Source organism: Carcharhinus amblyrhynchos, chromosome 22, assembly GCF_965287045.1.
Source record: "Carcharhinus amblyrhynchos chromosome 22, sCarAmb.v2.hapA, whole genome shotgun sequence".
Lineage (NCBI taxonomy): Eukaryota > Metazoa > Chordata > Chondrichthyes > Carcharhiniformes > Carcharhinidae > Carcharhinus > Carcharhinus amblyrhynchos.
This window is the reverse complement of record NC_137345.1, coordinates 44,539,185-44,558,237: the sequence shown is the minus strand read 5'-3', so window position 1 is coordinate 44,558,237 and position 19,053 is coordinate 44,539,185. Positions and strand designations below refer to the sequence as shown.

General features: G+C 44.8%; 1 protein-coding gene across 6 annotated transcripts in view; it reads right to left on the bottom strand.

Moving 5' to 3' along the window:
- The window catches only part of LOC145357102 (ADP-ribose glycohydrolase OARD1-like), a 49,900-nt gene that overhangs the window by 12,523 nt on the left and 18,324 nt on the right, over nucleotides 1-19,053 (bottom strand). For 2 of the 6 annotated variants that reach the window (XM_080210219.1, XM_080210224.1), the window contains 2 exons: nucleotides 2,763-2,796; nucleotides 1,901-2,063 (listed from right to left, as the gene is read on the bottom strand). In XM_080210219.1, coding sequence (XP_080066345.1) covers nucleotides 1,901-2,063; nucleotides 2,763-2,796 — 197 coding nt within the window. Of the gene's footprint in view, nucleotides 1-1,900; nucleotides 2,064-2,729; nucleotides 2,797-3,152; nucleotides 3,178-4,272; nucleotides 4,298-6,096; nucleotides 6,174-19,053 lie in introns of those variants that run through there. The other 4 variants (XM_080210220.1, XM_080210223.1, XM_080210221.1 and 1 more) reach the window with 4 other exon arrangements.

The following is a 19,053-nucleotide window of genomic DNA, read 5'->3' as shown; positions in this document are numbered from 1 at the left end:
TTTCAAATTGACAGTGATTAGTGGGCTTCTATGGGGATCTGTGTTATGACCCCAACTGTTCACATTATATATCAATGATTTGGAAGAGGGAACTGAATGTATTATCTCCAAATGTGCAGATGATACAAAATTAAACAGAAGGGTGAGCTGTGGGGAGGATGCAGAGATGCTTCAGTGTGATTTGGACAGGCTGAGTGTGTGGACATTTGCATGGCAGCTGCAGTATAATTTGGATAAATGTAAGATTATCCACTCTGGTAACAATAGGAAGATTATTACTTGAATGGAGAGAGGTGGATACTCAGCAGGACCTTGGTGTCCTCTTCCATCAGTCACTGAAAGCATGCAGCTATCTATAGCAGGCAGTAAAGAAGGCAAATATTATGTTGGCCTTCATAGTGAAAGAACTCGAGTACAAGGATAGGGATGTTTTGCTGTAATTGTATAGGGCATTGATGAGGCCATATCTGAAGCATTGTATGAAGTTTTGCTACCCTTATCTGAGGAAGGATGTCCTTGCTATAGAGGAAATACAGCGAAGGTTTACCAGGCTTATTCCTGGGATGGCAGGTCTGTCGTATGAGAAGAGTAAATCAGCTAGGATTATATTTACTGGAGTTTAGAAAAGTGAGGAGGATCTCAGAAACATATAAAATTTTAACAGGGTTAGACAGGATAGACTCAGGAAGAATGTTCCCAGTGGAGGGAACTACAGATCATGGTTTGAAGATAAAGGGTAAAACTTTTAGAACCGAAGTGAGGAGAAATTTCTCGGCAGTGTAGGTTTAGAGACATGGGGGTCAGGTAGCTAGATCATTAAAATATCAATAATTCATTTTGATCATGGCTGATCAAATTCAATATCCTGATTTCCCCCACCCCCCACGTCTTCTTAGCCCCAAGATCTGAATCAACTTTAAATGGTTTGCTGGCAATTCTGTTAAGAGTAACTCATCTCCTGGTTCCCTAAAGTCACTACTATTCCGTAGTAGTGAATTCCACACATTTATCACCCTGTGGGTGAAGAAATTGGTACAGAAAATGAAAGAAGTCCATGCAATTAATCACTTTATATGTAGAAGGCTGAAAAACAAAGGGGTAGAGGTCATGCCTCAGTGATACAAATCTCTTACTAGATCACAATATTTGTCTTAATTCATTCAGGGAAGTGGACATCACCAGCTAGGCCAGCATTTACTGTCCAATTCTAAATGCCTTTGAGATGATGGTGGCAAGGCAACTTCTTGAACTGGGGCAATCCATGTAGTGTACATACACTCACAAGGCTGTTACGAAAGGTGTAGCTCCAAGTCATAGCTTGGAGGGGAACTTGCAGGTAGTGCAAGTTCCCCTCTGTGCACTTGCTAGCTATGTCCTTTGAGGGTCAAGGTTATGGCTTTGAGGTGCTATTGAAGGAGTCTTGGTGAGTTGCTGCTGTAGATGGCATACACTGCTCCCACTGTGCTTCAGCAGTGCAAGTTGGTGGAAGGAGTGCCAATCAGACTGCTTTGTCCTGGATGTGCTCGAGGGTTGTGCTCATGCAAGCGTGTGCAGAGTATTTCATTAGTCTTGACTTGTGCCTTGTAGCTGGTGGACAGACGTTAGGGAGCCAGGAGGTGAGTTACTCTCAATAGAATTGCCAGCAAACCATTTAAAGTAATTATAGTCATCATTTTAACATCTTATTTCTGTTGAGAATAGCATGACTATTTTAGGCTTCTGCTAAATTTTTGGGACAATTATATACATGCGTAAATACTGGAGAATGAGCCACACATTCACTTCTGAAAAAAGCTGAATGATCTTAAGAATTTGGGGTGGAGTTAAACCTTTGACAAACATATGAATTTCAATGATAAAAGTTAATTCATTTTTATTTCTCCAATAACTAATATCTTACTCTGATTCTGCAGTTCACGGATGGATTGAAACTTCTTCCTGAATGAGAGCGCTATCCCTGCCCCCATACGACAGTCTTCACTGATGCAGTGAGCCAATGCATTCTGTGCTGGACATTTGAACAAATCACCGGTCACATAACGGATCGCAAAGCTCTGGAATGGCTAAAGAAATATTGTTATTTATTACTAAATTTGTAACATTGCCTTTTTACACTACTATATCCACCTTTCCACACCAACCAGAGTATAAAATGTCTACTTAAGGAACAGAGTAAAGTATAATCATATAGGGAGTTGTTTTTGGTTGCAGTAGACAGACAGCCATTTAAGAGTACAAGTTAACGTTTATTTATTAGTCACAAGTAAGGCTTACATTAACACTGCAATCAAGTTACTGTGAAAATCCTCTAGTCGCCACACTCCAGCACCAGTTTGGGTACACTGAGGAAGAATTTAGCATGGCCAATGCACCTAACCAGCACACCTTTCGGATTGTGGAAGGAAACCTGAGCAGACAAGAAGAACGTGCAGACTCCACAGTGACCTAAGCCAAAGCTTGGCATGACATCAAGGGCTGAAGGACCTGTACTGTTCTATGTTATGTCATAGACATGGTACTGTGCTGCCCACATTAATTAAACAATATTTTCTTAGACAATGTTTCTTATAATTTGTTTGTTACCATGAAAGTCCCAAATCTGGTCTTGCAATTACCTTATGTAGATCATCAGTGTTCAAAAAGGAACTTGATTCCTGTCGCTCTCTACTGGTGTCATAACACACAAATAAGTGCGGTATGGCCTTGGTCAGTGATAATCACATACTTACATTTCCCTCTAGTGATCGGAATACAGAACATGCCATTTTGTTCGTTTCAGTTCCTTCCTGCTTCCACCTGTTAAAATAGAGCAAAATGAATGTACTTTTAACTACAACATTTTCCTCCACCTATTACCACCTTCTGCCACTGGCTTTCTGTAATATTGTTTTTTCACAACCTAGTACAAGAGGTGAAATGTTCTACTCCGGTTCTTCTCTCCACTATTATGACACTGCCTTTAGCTGCATAAGACCCAAGCTCTGAATCTTCTTTCCTAAACCACCTCCTTTAGGCTACTCAAATTCCTATCAGATCAAATTATTGGCCACTTCTTCCAATACCTCAAGTGATTTGTCTAGTTTATGCTGCTGTGAACTGCCTTGGGATATGCAACATAGGTGTTATATCAACGTAGCTTCCTGTACACTTACCTGATAAAAATCTCCAATTTGACCCCTTGAGACAGAAAGTGGACATTTGCTCAGACTTCACACAAACAGGTTTACATTGGAAGCTTCAAAATAAAGAATCACAAACGCAAAAGCTGCCCTTGATCTCTGTAAATATGGCATTGGCACCGACATACTATAACACCCACCCCCCCGCGGCAAAAGGCATATTTCAGATCTTAGGCAAGAACAACCAATTCATATTAGTTGAGGAATAGACGCTGACAAAGGTAAAACGACTCATCAGCATTTTGATCAGAATGACAATCATTTACATGCACCTCAGGCCAATGTTTACCCATCTTGTACAGATAGAGGTGGATTGAGAATTCACTAGTCCAGCAGGTTCCAAAGCTTTTGCTGTGGTTCCTTGAGTGAGGCTTGAATTCTTTTGACTAAAAGTTCAAATGTTGCCACTAAGTCAAAACACTAAGGTGTAATGAAGGAGTCGTTCCCACTAACAGCTGCATGTATCAAGCAAGGGGTGAGGAGAGCAAGTAGAATACATGGTCAAGAAAGAAAGACAGGGGAAGTGGGCAGTAATACAGTGGAGAAAAGAGGCAATGAAAAGCCATAAAAAAGTTGAAGCAGCTAGGTTTGACATCTGGGATGAGGGAGAAGAAAATTACAAGAATGCCAGAATTATGTAGTGATTGAAAGTGTAAACACCATTTTGAACGGGAAAGGGGTGGAAAGAATCGACAACTCATCAATATCTTCTCTAGGGCAAACTGGAATGGGTAATATTGGTGGCTTAGCCACTGTCACCCCTACCTTGTGAAAGAATAAAAATGAAAATAAATGGTTTATAGGGGAAAGGAATGCCAATAATTTGAAGTGGGAATGAGGAGAGGGTGGTGGGGGCATTGAAGAGTGGCATTAAAAGCCAGGAGATTTTAAAGAAAATCTAGAAGGAAGGTGAATTGGAGAATCTCTTAACCGGGGCAGGTGTAACGCAAGAAATGCAAAAAAAAAGTGAAAATCCATTTTAAATTGCCTTTAAATATCTAACAATTGTGAAGTTTAAAAACAGAAGTTTATCCAAATTTTTCAACTAAAAAGACAACATTTATGAAGTATAATTCACAATAATTAGACTCACTAAAGTGCATACTATTTGAAGTAGTCACTCAAAAATCATAGAAACCCTACAGAGCAGAAGGAAGCCACTCAGCCCATTGAGTCTGCACTGACAACAATCCCACCCAGGCCCTTTCCCTGTAACTCCACATATTTACCTGCTAATCCATCTAATCTATGCATTCCAGGATACTAAGGGGCAATTTAGCATGGCCAACCAACATAACCCACTCATCTTTGGGCAGCGGGAAGAAACCAGAGCATCATGAAGACACAAGGAGAATGTGCAAACTCCACACAGACAGTGGCCCAACCTGGGACTCAAACCCAGATCCCTGGGGCTGTGAGGCATCAATGCTAATCACCACGCTACCCTTGTAGTGTGATAATTGAGGAAGAAAGATTCACTTGGGCCACATCAAGAAAAGCTTCATGGACTTATTAACATTTTTGTTTTAAACGCAGTATGAAGTACACTTCTCAGATTTTTGGTCAAGATCAAGTATCAGATCTTTGTCGTTTCAGGCAGTTTCCCTCCTTTTGGGAGCTGCCTCCTTTTAATTTGTCCTTTAGTTAATTTGATTTAGTTGGTCAAAAAGATTGAAGTGGGTGGCTCCAGTCTAGGTGCATTGCTCATTCACAAAGCTGGCACACCCAAGATGGGGTGCAATGTCTTATCTTGTCAACTTGAATCAGATTTGTCTCCCTTGCAGGGACCAGGAATTGGATTAATTTAGATTTTGAATTTTGGAGCAAGGAAGGAATGGATTGGGATTTGCCTGGTCCTCTCTGAGCATTGGCTTTATAACTTTAAAGAATGGAGTGAAAAAAAGTAATTTAAAATTCCAGGTACACTTCTACAGTTTAAGTTACAAAGCCATTTTCTTACACATCATGATGTTTTTAAAATCAGGACTATTCTGGAATGGTGACATTAGCCAGATTGTTTGCTGGGGGGGGGGGGGTTGGTCTCCACACTGGGAGATTATGTTCACCAATATCGAGGCCAAGATTGGATGATTTTAGTGCAAAAAGCTGCATTTAATAAAACAAGTTCTGACCAAAGCCACGGGAACGGTTTCAGCGCCAGGCTCGGTCTCACAGCCCGCCGGACTGGCAGTTAGTGTGGGAGCGCGGCCAGAGGGTCGGTTACCCCGGCAACCGGCGCCAAACGTGTGGGGCCGCCTCCCGATTCTCCCCAGCCCCAGGGGCCGGGAGCCCCCGCCTCACACCGTCATCCCGAGCCGCGGCCTACTCCTCACCCGCAGGGCCGGGGCCGCCTCCTCTCCCCGCCCCCCGGGGCCCTCTCCTCACACCGTCATCCCGAGCCGAGCCGCGGCCCACTCCTCACCCGCAGGGCCGGGGCCGGGGCCGCCTCCTCTCCCCGCCCCCCGGGACCCTCTCCTCACACCGTCATCCCGAGCCGAGCCGCGGCCTACTCCTCACCCGCGGGGCCGGGGCCGCCTCCTCTCCCCGCCCCCCGGGACCCTCTCCTCACACCGTCATCCCGAGCCAAGCCGCGGCCCACTCCTCACCCCCGGGGCCGGGGCCGCCTCCTCTCCCCGCCCCCCGGGGCCCTCTCCCCACACTGTTAGTCCGAGCCCAGCCGCGGCCCATTCCTCCCCACCACGACCAGGGCCCTCTCCTCTCCCCACCCCTGGGACCCTCTCCCCACACTGTTAGCCCGAGCCAAGCCGCGGCCCACTCCTCAACCGCAGGGCCAGGGCCCCACCCTCTGGAGCCGGGGCCGGGAGCCCTCTCCTCTCCTCACTCCTCCGGGGCTGGAGCCAGGGCCGGGGGACCCTCTCCTCACACCATCCCGGGCCAAGCCGGGGCCTCTCCTCACCCTGTCACTCCCTTCCAGGCCCGAGCCGCTCTCTCTCTTTCTCGGTGTCCGAGTGAACAAAGCCTCGGTATCCGGATCACGTGCTGTGGAGGTTCCGGGACCCACAGCAGGACAGTGTGGGGCTGCTGAGGGCTTAATCCAGGCAGTTAAAATGTTAATTGGGTTATTATCTGGAAAGGGAAGACTGTGCTGTGAACTGGGTGGCTGATCTCAGGGACCTGGGCTGGTGGGTGGGTGCTGCAGAGTAACAAGTCTCACAACTGGAGCACAAGTCTTATACTCAAGACATCCATAAACTGTTTCTGCTGTCTTCATGGGACTGAGTTCTGAATACAGTAATTGCTTCAGGAGTCTGGTTTCAGGCGTCTGAACAACATGTATCCAGCAAAGCTGATTTTGAATTGTTAGAACCTCGACGTTGAACCAGTTAGCTCTGGAGAAAGCGGGAAAGTGGAACTGATCCACTTCAGATCAGCCATGATCTTAGTGAATGGCGGGGCAGGCTTGAGGGGCACGGCCTACACCTGCTCCTAGTTCTTATGTTCTTACAACACCAGCTTAAAGTCCAAGGTTCTACCTGCCCCAAGTGTTGCAGAGGATGGGTCTGGCCACACTGTCGCAAGACGGTCCAAGTAGTTGGACCATACTGCATCATTTGTCCTTCATGGACAAATTTTTCCGGAAACACACCTTTGACAACATGGCGATCAAGCAGTGGTCAGCGCATAGTGTGCTTGAGGCCCAGAGAGAAAAGGAGATGGTAGATCCTGTCAGATGGTTCCCTGAGCAGACTGTCAATCGTCTGGCAGAATGCCTCATCACCAGAACTCACAAGCAAGCACCAAGATCTGGCTTGGCTGGTGGTGAGAAGGGCACTCCCTGTCAGATCCTTTATGCATGCTCGAGGTCTCAACATCACCGCACGCTGCCCTTGAAGCAGCTGTCGGGGTGATGAGTCGGCCACACACCTCTTCGTGGAATGTGCCTTTGCAAAGAAAGTCTGGAGTGAACATAAGAAATAGGAGCAGGAGTAGGCCATCTAGCCCTTCGAGCCAGCCCCGCCGTTCAATAAGATCATGGCTGATCTGTCGTGGCTCAGTTCCACATTCCCGCCCTCTCCCCATAACCCTTAATCCCCTCTCTTATCAAAAACATGAGATGCAGTGGTATTTGTCAAGGTTTATCCCGAACAGCACTGTGACGCAGGACTCTGTGCTCAATGGGCTGTTTCCAGGGATGCACACCGAGACAAACATCAACTGCTGCTGGAGGGTCATCAACTCGGTGAAGGACGCACTCTGGTCTGCCCGAAACTTGCTGATCTTCCAGTTGAAAGATTTCTCCTCGACTGAGTGTTGCGGACTGGCACATTCCAAGGTCCAGGACTATGTGCTGAGGGACGTGCTCAAGCTTGGGGCAGCCGCCGCAAAGGCACAATGGGGAAAGACCACTGTGTAAAGCCTTTCAACTGAGGCAGACCGAGGGTACGGTAACTGCAGAACACCCTCGGCCTGCATAACTCTGTGCCAATCTGAAAACTAACAGCACACAGTAAAATCTGAGGCATGTATATAGTTTTAAGTACTGAAATGTAATAACATAAGAAATAGGAGCAGGAGTAGGCCATCTAGCCCTTCGAGCCTGCCCCACCATTCAATAAGATCATGGCTGATCTGAAGTGGATCATTCCACTTTCCCGCTTTCTCCCCATAACCCTTAATTCCCTTGTCTGTCAAAAACCTATCTACCCGTGACTTAAATATATTTAGCAAGGTAGCCTTCACCACTTCAACAGGCAGAGGATTCCAGAGATTCACCACCCTTTGAGTGAAGAAGTTCCTCTTCAACTCCGTTCTAAACTGCCCCCCCCGCCTTATCTTGAGGCTGTGCCCTCTAGTCCTGCTGTCCTTTCTGAGCAGGAAGAATCTCTCTACCTCTACCCTATCCATCCCTTTCATTATCTTATACGTCTCTATAAGATCCCCCCTCATCCTTCTAAACTCCAATGAGTACAGATCCAGTCTGTTCAGTATCTCTTCATAGTCTAACCCCCTCATCTCCGGTATCAGCCTAGTGAACCTTCTCTGCACTCCCTCCAAGGCCAAAATATCCTTGCGCAAGTGCGGCGACCAAAACTGCACACGGTACTCCAGCTGCGGCCTCACCAGTGCCCTATACAGTTGCAGCAAGACCTCCCTGCTTTTAAATTCTATCCCCCTCTCTATAAAGGCCAGCATCCCATTCGCTTTCTTGATCACCTGTTGCACCTGCAGACTGGGTTTTTGCGACTCCTGCACAAGGACCCCCAGATCCATCTGCACCGTAGCATGCTGCAGCTTTTTACCCTTTAAATAGTAATCCCTCCTACTATTATTTCTGCCAAAGTGGATAACCTCACACTTGCTAACATTGTACTCCATCTGCCAGGTCCTCGCCCACTTGCTCAGCCTATCCAGATCCCTCTGCAGACTTTCCACACCCTCCGCGCAATTTGCTTTTCCACTCAACTTTGTGTCATCAGCAAATTTTGTTACCCTACACTCAGCCTCCTCCTCCAGATCAGTTATATAAATGGCAAATAGCTGAGGCCCCAGCACCAATCCCTGCGGCACTCCACTAGTCACCAACCACCGATCAGAATAGCACCCATTGATACCAACTCTCTACCTCCTATTAGACAACCAATCCTCTATCCATGCTAACACCTTACCTCCAACTCCATGCCCCCTAACCTTCTGAAGCAACCTTTTGTGCAGCACTTTATCAAACGCCTTTTGAAAATCGAGAAACACCACATCCACTGGTTCCCCTCTGTCTACCGCACTAGTCACATCCTCATAGAAATCCAATAAACTTGTCAAACATGACTTCCCCTTAACGAATCCGTGCTGCGTCTGCTCTATCAAACCATTCTTTTCTAGGTGCCTCGCTATTTCTTCTTTAATGAATGTAATGTGTAAATAAGCATCATATGGTACTATAAAAATGACTTTTTTTGCACTGTTTGTAATTTTTTGATATCATTTTTCAATGGTTTCTTTGAGAGTTTTTTTAATGAATAAAGTATATTTTTGAAATAAAAAAAAGGTTTATTTGGTAGCACAAGCCAAAGCTTGTGGCTTTTGCTACCAAATAAAACTATTGGATTTTCACCTGGTGTTGTGAGACTTCTCACTGTGTTTACCCCAGTCCAACGCCAGCACCTCCACATCTTGGGTGCTGCATGCAGCAGTAGAGTTTGCACCAGTTCACAGGCTTGCCCTTTCTGCACTCTTGTAGAGTCCATGGACCATGCCTGCATTTCATGTTATAGTCTGCCCAACCTCTTTTGTTTCCTCAAAAACCTTTTATTGATATTCTGTTTGCACTTCAGTCCCATGCCCCTGATCTACAGGCACCCGGTGCGGAGGAGAGTGGGAAGGCGGAGGACCTCCTTGTGAACCTGCTCTTAGCCTGGCAAAATTCACCATAAACAGGCCCAGACAGCCGGTGACCAAGGCAGTCGCCTGATCTGACTTTCTGCCCCTCTACTGCGGCTGTATTCGCGCCGGGTGGCCCTGGAGAGGGAGCATGCAGTGTCTGAGGGCACTGTTAACACCTTCCATGCCTGCTGGGTACCGCAGAGGCTGGGGCGCATTATCGACCACTTTAATCACATTTTGATTTGATGTTTTAAGTTTCTTTCCTACTTTATCCTTTGTTTTTTGGGGCAGATTCCCCTCCTTTGTTTCAGGCAGTTGTCCTTTTGGGAGGTGCCCCCTTTTAATTTGTCCCTCAGTTAATTTTGATTTAGTTTATTTGGTTGGTCAAAAAGATTGAAGTGGGTGGCAGGTCTGGGCGCATTGCTCATTTAGAGAGCTGGCACAGCTGTGGAGGGCTGAATGGGCTTCTTCCCTGCTGTAACCATTCTATGATTGTGTGTCACCAGTGTGGACATACTTCAATTCTGAATCTCTCTGTGCTTGGCAATATATGAAGTTGCAGCTCTTTTCTCTGCAGTCCCTTGGGATTGAGGATGACTTGCTTGCAAGCCATTTTGATGGATTCTGCAACTGTTGATAATTCCAATGTATGCTGTGTAGATGCAGTTCTCGTTAGTATAGTGCTTAGTGTCCCCGACTGTCATGCAGAAGACTGGGGTCCAATTCCCTGACAGAGAGCTGCAAAGTTTGGAGGAATGACGTGCTGGCATAGTGGTTAGCACTGTTGCCTCATAGTGCAGGGACCCGGGTTTGATTCCCAGCTTGGGTCACTGTCTGTGTGAAGTTTGCACATTCTCCCTGTTTCTGTGTGAGTTTCCTCCAGATGTCCCAGTTTCCTCTCACAGTTTGAAAGATGTGCTGGTTAGGTTCATTGGCCAAGCCAAATTCTCCCTGGGTGTATTTGAACAGGTACTGGAGTGAGACGTCTAGGGGATTTTCACAGTAACTTCATTGCAGTGTTAATGCAAGCCCACTTGTGATACTAATAAATAAAAAGAAAATCTGGGACAGGTGATCTTGAAGGGTTAGGGAAGTGGGTAGTTTGAAATTGATATGCTCCTTCTGACACCTTGATGTTGCTCTGCATGTTCCCAACAAAGTCTTTATGAATTTGGTACCTTCCTGAATAAAGTTTCTCCATTTTGGTCACTCGCAAGCCAGGGTCTCCCATGTGTCAGCAGGTATGTTTAACCTCTTCATAAATGCTTTGAGGACATCCATAAAGTGTTTCTGCTGTCTTCATGGGACTGAGTTCAGAGTATAGTAATTGCTTCAGGAGTCTGGTTTCAGGCATATGAACAACATGTTGTATCCAGCAGAGCTGATTTTGAATTCTTAGAACCTCGATGTTGAACCAGTTAGCTCTGGACAGGAGACTGCTTTTGGGCCGCCTTTATTGCTACTAAATTTGAAGGATCCTGTGAAGACAGATTGGTGGCAGTTCTCCAGCCTTTTTAAGTGACTGCTGTCATTGCCCAAACCTCTGAAGCTTATAGGACCTTGGGGATCACTGCTGTCTAGCAAACCTGCGATTAGCATTTCAGCAGTGCTGGTTTACCCACAAGACTGTTTCTGGCCTCTAGTGGAAAGTCCAGAACAGTGGTATTCAGTCAGAAAATAGTGAGGATTAACTGAAATATTGGAAAATTTTAATCAGGGTAGAATTTTAAAAAACTTATAGATTCATTGTGAGTTAATTCTTCAAAAAGATAGCATGTTAAAACACAAAAACTGATTCCAAAATATAAACATATGAGTTACAATAAAAATACATAAACATCGCATCTTACCTTTATTTTGTTGTTGATAGGTAGGACCTATCAGATTCTGCATTATTTTGTCAATTGTTGCTCGTCCTTTTGAAATAGCAAGCTAAGCTGCTGGTCCAAGTCTATCTATGGCTCACTCAGATTCTGCTGTTTTTTATGAACTTTAACCTGCTGGAAGTTGCTTTGTATAGATATGTAAACTCAAACATGGATAGAATCTTTTTGGTTCAGGATAACAGAGAAGGGTATTATTCTGCAAACATTTTCCAAAATAATAACAGAAAATGCTAGAAAGTCTCAGCAGGTCTGATAACACACGTGGAGAGAGAATAGAGCCAATGTTTCGAGTCAGAGCTCTAATGAAGGGTCATCCTGACTCAAAACACTGGGCCTGATTCCCCCATTGCAACCTGCAACTTTTCTGGTGGGTCTGGTCGGGAGGATTGCTTTGTTGGCCTTTTTCCGGGATTTGCGAATGCACCGGGAACGCATCTTCCAGAACTGGAGAACAGTCGGAGTCCAGACCATGCTGGAAATCGCTGGGAAGATAGGTAAGTGATTAGAATCTTTTTAAAATATGTTTTGCGTGTGACTATCGGGAATTGGGCCCAATTGAATCTCCCGCCCTGCTGGAATGAAGCGGGGGGCAATTGGGCTCCCCAGGGGGTCAGGCGGCGGGGTGTGGTGCCCCTGGGCATGGGCACCATGGCAGTGCCAGACGGTAATCCCTGGCACTGCCCAAGGGGCAAAGTGCCAAGTCCAGGGGGCACCTCAGCACTGCCCATCTGGCATCGGGCAGTGCCAAGAGGGCAAACCTATTGTGTGTGGGGCATAGGGGTGATCAGTGGGGCTGGGAGCTCCCACTGACACTTTACATAGGGATCGGTCTGGGCTGGAGGGAGGCCAGCAATCAGGACGGGCTTGGGGGGTGTTGTGTGGTCTGCTGTGGGGAGGGGGGGTGGTGCTGCTTGCCTCCCTGGGGAAGTGTCTGACCCTTGGGTTGCGGGGTGGGGGGGTGAATTCACCACTGCTAGGGCATGTAAGGGGCGGTGGGGGCTGGACATCGGGGTGCTCCGGGGGTGTTGGTTGGGGTTGGCCCGGGAATTGTCGTGGGGTTCACGATAGGGCTGTAGCGGGTGCTGGAGGGGCAGCACTGCAGGACTCCCAGCCTGGCCAGCGATTGAGTTGCCCAGAAAACAGAGAGACTGACAGATCGGGACCACTGTGTTTGCACAGAGTTCTGGAGCTGTCAGACTCTGGCGTGAATAGGCACCCCCGACACCCCCACCCCAGGGTTTTTAATGAGATTCACAATTGTGAACTGGACATTGCAGAGTGGGGAGATTCAGGTCTAAAGCTGCACTGAGAAAACAGTTGTGATCTGGAACAGTTTTCCCACCAATTCAGCACTTTTGGGAGAATCACCCCCATTGTCTCTATTCTGTCTTCACAGATGCTGTCAGACCAACTGAGATTTTCCAGCATTTTCTGTTTTTATTTCAGGTTCCAGCAACAAACGAAATTTTGCATTTTCTAGAGCTCAGTTACATTCTCCCATTTAGGTTTCTCTTTGAATATACCTTACAGTCCCATAATTTGCTGCAAGACAATCCATTCATTTTTAAGTATCCCGTTTCATAGCCAAGAATGCTTAGTTCTGACACATCTTTGGTTGATATTACACATGGATTTTCATTGAGAATGAAAGGATGATTAAAAGCGTTTATAGTCCTGTAATCAACAGTATTTTTTTCTTCAGGTGGGTCAACAATTGAATGCAACATGTCACATTTCTTCTTCTGGGTTATCATGAATGAGGGGTTTGGAAAAGCATGTGGAATCCTTAATTGAAATTTCAAGGTACATCTTGGGTTCCTCTGCAGATGCAAAATTCTGCTAGCCGCCTGGGTTATTAGTTTCTCCCTGCAGATCAGTTTAAATGGCATATTACATCTCAGTAATGGAAAATTGCATTTTTTTGTACCAGAAATCAACCTTGTGTAGCTCAGGATAACTTGCACTACTTTCAGCAGGAAGAAAATAAGCTTCAAGGTGAAGTTTGAGGAATCTTTCCAGGACTTAACCTCTACTGAGCCAAAGAACCTCTGAATAATAAAGGATGTCTGCATACTGGGAGTCAATATTAGATATTCCCAGATCGTATAATGATTGCGTTCTGGCACTTGAATATAGAAAAAAAAGAATGACCTTTCTCATTGCCTTACTGAAGTCCTCAGAGAACCGTGCTGGCAATTTTTCTTAATGAAGAAAACAGTGGTTATTTAATAAATTGTATTTACTCTTAAGATAAACTAAAGCAAAGTTTGTGCCGAGTCTGGAAGGAAACTCAGCAGTACACAAGAAGTACAATTTTGTCCCAGTTGAGTCTATGTTTTTCAAAAAACATCTTAACATGTTTTCAAGTAAACTTCCTCCTGCAGCCACCCCCACCACCACCATGGTATCTGCTTTCCACCATAATATCCCTCCCAATTTACATTCTGCCACAAATTCCACAACATTGCTGCCCAACACCCACCCAAACCACTGGCCTCTGTAACGTCAGCCCCTCCACCCAGCATCCACGTTGTGTTCCTGTGGCCTTTATCTGTCATTTGCCCCCAGGTAGCTGCCATATTGATATCCCAGTCTCTGAATTTCCTAACCCCACCCCATGACCTCTTGAGGAATGAGGCAAGATTGTTTAAAATATCTTCATTGTAAAATGGAATAAAACCATTTATTTATATACCGTGGCTTTTTCTTACAACACAATGATGGAACATTTAATTCCCTGACTGAATGATCCCACAAGGAGTGGTATTCAAAGACAACACAATAGTGCTAAATTCCTTTCCCGTCATGGCAGCCGTTGCTTTCCCCACCACAGTGTAATCCATGGCAAAATGCCAACACTGTGGTTGACCTGCATTCATTACACCATGCCTTGTATAAGATAAAAATAAACATTTCTTATCAGTTTGGTGTCTGTGGAAGGTCACGTAATGGAGGCAAAGTCCACAAGTGTTATGAGCTGAGTGTCTCTGCAAACAGCAACTTGCAGAACACTTGGTGGAGACTGTTATCACCTCCTGTCTCCACCCAGATTTAATGCAGTGTGTGGAGTGGTTTAAGGTCACCTAGCTCTGAACAATTCAAAAGAGGAGGATCCTGGAAAGCACATCTAAATTCTGATTGTAGTCATATGGAGTGTGTGTGAATAATAAATGGAAATTATACATTTGATCAGGAACTTTATAAGTTAATTTGTCACCTGTTTAAATAATAATTCATGCATTTAAAAAAATCATGTCACGGTGTTTGCAAAGTACGGGAAAGAAAATCTCCAAACAGAATAAGTAAAAACAAAAAACTACAAATTCTGAAACAAAAGACAAATACTGGGATTGTGGACAGGAGCACAGTTTCTGATTTACTAAATCAAACTGAATGCCCACAGAAGGAATTGATGCAGCCACTTAACATTTCTATTCATTATAGAAACACAAAATCATTATCTTACATCATCAAGACCCTCCAAACCAGTTTTTCTTCCACCCACAGCCTGAAACTTCATGGAACAAAGATACCTGTTGTGTTTGTAGTGCTCCTTGCTCAATTTCCTCTGCCTCTCAGGTCTCCGCCGCTTTTGACAATGTTTGACCTTTCCTCCAGGTTCCCCCCCCCGTAGCTACCTCTGTGTCACTGCTGCCTTTTGTTGGGTCCTGACTACTGTAGACATTGTAGGGATCATTTTTTTCCTTTTGCGTGCCCGACTGAATCTTCCTGTACTGGGAGTGTCTTTCAAGAATTCAGGTGGATGTTGTATCAGATTTTCTGATCATTGTTCCGACCACCTTTCGGATGAGACATGAAACTGTGGCCCCGTCTGGCCTGTCAGGTGGATGTAAATGATTCCATTGCACTATTTCAAAGAAAAGATCTATCTCGGTTGTCCTAACCAATATTTTTCCCTCAGACAACATCCCAAAAACAGTATATCTGGTCATTATCACATTGCTATTTATGGGATTTGCTGTGGGCACCTTGGCTGCTGTGCATCTTTCATCACATCAGTGGGCAGATTTGAAAAGTATTTCATTGACTGTAATGTTTTTTGAGATTAAAAGCCCTTTGTAAATATAAGTCTTTCTTTCTTTAAACCCAAAGCTTTACTTCACTACCCTAAGAAATTACTTTATTAATTATTAATTAATTACATAATTACTTCTTCACTACTGTAAGCAAACTGGACTCCAGAATTACCTAATGTTGAACGTCAGTGCAATCTATATTTAAAAAGATAAATGAATGCTAAGTGTTCAAAACGTTGAAACCATAAATGCTGCCAAAAGCCACCTGTATTGACAACTTACCATTTTTCACACTATGATCTGAATACAGATTACGCATTTTGAAAATGTTCACAGGATACCTTTGTTTTTTTTCCCAATAAGTTCTCCCCGTGTCTGCATGGGTTTCCTCTGGCTGCTCCAGTTTCCTTCCATAGTCCAAAGATGTGCAGGTTAGGTGCTTTGGCCATAACCCCTTAGTGTCCTGGGATGCATACATTTGAGGGTATGTATGTGGGGGTGACGTAGATAAAGCTTAGGTGGGATTGTTGTTGATGCAGTCTCGATGGGCCGAATGGCCTCCCTCAGCACTGCAGGAATTCTATGAAACTATACCCTCTCCATTGATCTTAAGGTCATTACTTGTCAACCCAACTGTATGCCCTCAGGTTGAGTTTGAGGTGTGTACTGCTCCATCTTGAATTTCACTTCAATCTCAGTTCTCATCCATCATCAAAATTACTTTCTTCCACCAGCAGCCCCTTGCATGACTCTGCTGTGTCTTAATCCACTGTTCCCAAAATTCTAGTCCACATTTTCATTGCCTGGAGACTCAACATCTCCAGTGCTGTACTTGCTGGCTTCCACCCTTTACAAACTACTAATCATTCACACTGGCTAGTACCTCTCGTTGAGCTTCCTGGTCTTGGGAACCTGCCTGCTATCCTTAATTGGACAGTGAAAGCAGAGGCAGACAATTAGGAGCTCCACCTCACACAATGTTGTGCTGGCAAGCCTTGATGATCCATATGGACCTGATGAGAAAATCTAGCCCAATGTTTCAGGGTGCACAGAAAAAGGGACATATCTTTTTCGATAATTCCTCACAATCATTACAGAAAATTGTCTGCTTACAGCAATGAACACATCTAGTAGAGAATGATACTCAAATTATAACTTAATCATTTTATTGAATTGATGTAACAGCTGCCAAGGGTGATGGGAGATATTTTTATTTTGTCAATAAAATTGTTCTGTTGCAGGGGCAGATAAAATACTGTAGCATTCAACTTGGGGTCTGGGCGTGGGATTCTGACACGCAGCTGATAAAGGGAATAATGGATGAAGAGACTTTACTGACTATCAAGGAAGAGAGAAATAGGGGTAAAATACAACAAGGTTGGGTGTTGGAGGTGAAAGCACAGTCAATGGTGGTGATAATCATAGAATCCCTACAGTGCAGAAGAAAGCCATTCGGCCTATCGAGCCTGCACAAATTCTCCATCTCATTGGCCCGCCCCCTGCCCTATCCCTGTAACCCCACACACTTACCTCACTAATAATCCCCCTAGTCCACACATCCTGTGACACTAAGGGTGATTTAGCACGGCCAATCCACCTAACCAGCACATCTTTGGACTGTGGAAGGAAACCGCAGGAAACCCATGCAGACACAGGGGGAACCTACAAACTCCACACAGACAGTGACTCAAGGCTGGAATTGAACCTGTGTCCCTAGCGCTGTGAGGCAGCATTGCTAACCACTGCGCCACCAGGACACCCCCTGTTGAAAAATTTTGGAAAAGGCTTTTGAATAACAGAATAAAATTATAGAATCCCTATAGTGCAAAAGGAGCCCATTCAGCCCATGGAGCCTGCACCAACCATCCCACCCAAGCCCTATCCGTGTAACCCCACGTATTTACTCTGCTAATCCCCCGACACTAAGGGTCAATTTAGCATGGCCAAACCTGACCTGCACATCTTTGAGTAGTGAAGCAATGACAGATGGAAGAGGCAAAGTGACAAAATGGATGCAACCCCCAAGGAGTAGGGAATATGGAATAAAATTGTGATAGGAAACAAGAGGATGCAAACAGGGAGATGCGGCTTGCGGACGTCTCAGAGATAAAACAGAGCAATGCTGGTGGAGGTCACAAAGATGGGATAATGGGAGAGTGAGAGAGAGAGAGAGAGGTAGTGTGGATTGTGTCAGCCTGGACAAGCACCCAAGGAAGACGGTAATTGGGAAGGACCTGCGAGGCTGTGAAACACTTTTATATGTGGGGAGCAACCTTTAGCTCTGTTGGAAGTGAGAGTGGTCATGATGTGGAGATGCCGGCGTTGGACTGAGGTAAATACAGTAAGAAGTCTGACAACACCAGGTTTAAGTCCAACCAATTTATTTGATAGTAAACTCACAAGCTTTCGGGTAAACTGTCTGTGCTGTTATATGCTCTGTCTGAGGCCAGAACTCTCCATTCACCTGACGAAGGGACAAACCCCAAAAGCTTGTGAGTTTACTATCAAATAAATTGGTTGGACTTAAACCTGGTGTTGTCAGACTTCTTACGGAAGTGAGAGCAGCAGTTGCTGTTATCACATGTGAAAACCATCTCATCCATTGTATTCAATTCCATACTGGTGAATGCGTTTGTTATTTTAACCAACAGGGGGAACTCTATACTTAACGTTTGTAATAACCTATCTCCAGAACGGCAATGCTACCAGTAAAGGTTCACAGTGACTCCCGTGTGAACAGATGTTTCAATTTATCTCTGTTTTTGACCCAGATGAACCAGGGAATTGTAGTCTTCTCGTGGGTGTAGCGGACCTCCTGTGTTCCACAGTCAGATTACACAAGCGTGAACATGTACAATGGCATTATTAATGGCACAGTAAGAAGTCTTACAACACCAGGTTCAGCTCATCTCCACCTCATTATTAACGTCAACTAGCTATCATATGTCCATCCAGGACAAAACTCTGAAGGAGGCTGAGAACTTCCATCTAAATTCTTTTGACAAGGACAAATGTTAGGTGATATTTAATTAAGAATCTTGAATGGTCAATTTGTAGGGTGTTTAGGCTGACACAACTGCAAATTCAAGGTTTCAAAAACATTCTGTACTAGAATACCTGATTTCTAAGAAAAAAAACAACCAATTGGATAGGAAGTGTTTTCTTTTGAAAGAATTACCTCGCACTTGGAAATGTGAACAATTTTGTGGCTCCTGCCTCGAGGGAGCAGTCTATTGGCACTGCATTTTCCTATTAATATTTGACCATCTTCAACTGTGTAAGGCATAGAATATGGGATATATCCTTACGTTATGAGAAATCCATGTCCCACTTAATCACATGTCAGAGATCTATATTTAGCATTGATTTTGAGGTGTTAGTATTCTGGTGCAGTGCCAGTTCTGCTCACTTTCTGTGCTTTATGGATGCCAGGAGGTAATACCATTGATTTCCCGCAGACCTATCAAGAGTGCCGTCCATGGTAGGAGAATCACCATCTTGTTGTCAACTACACTCCTCCAATGTAATAACCTATTTGGATTGACCTCTAATAGAAAGCGGAGAGTAACCCCAGCAATGTTTACAGTGAGTAAATTTGCAAAATATTTGCTT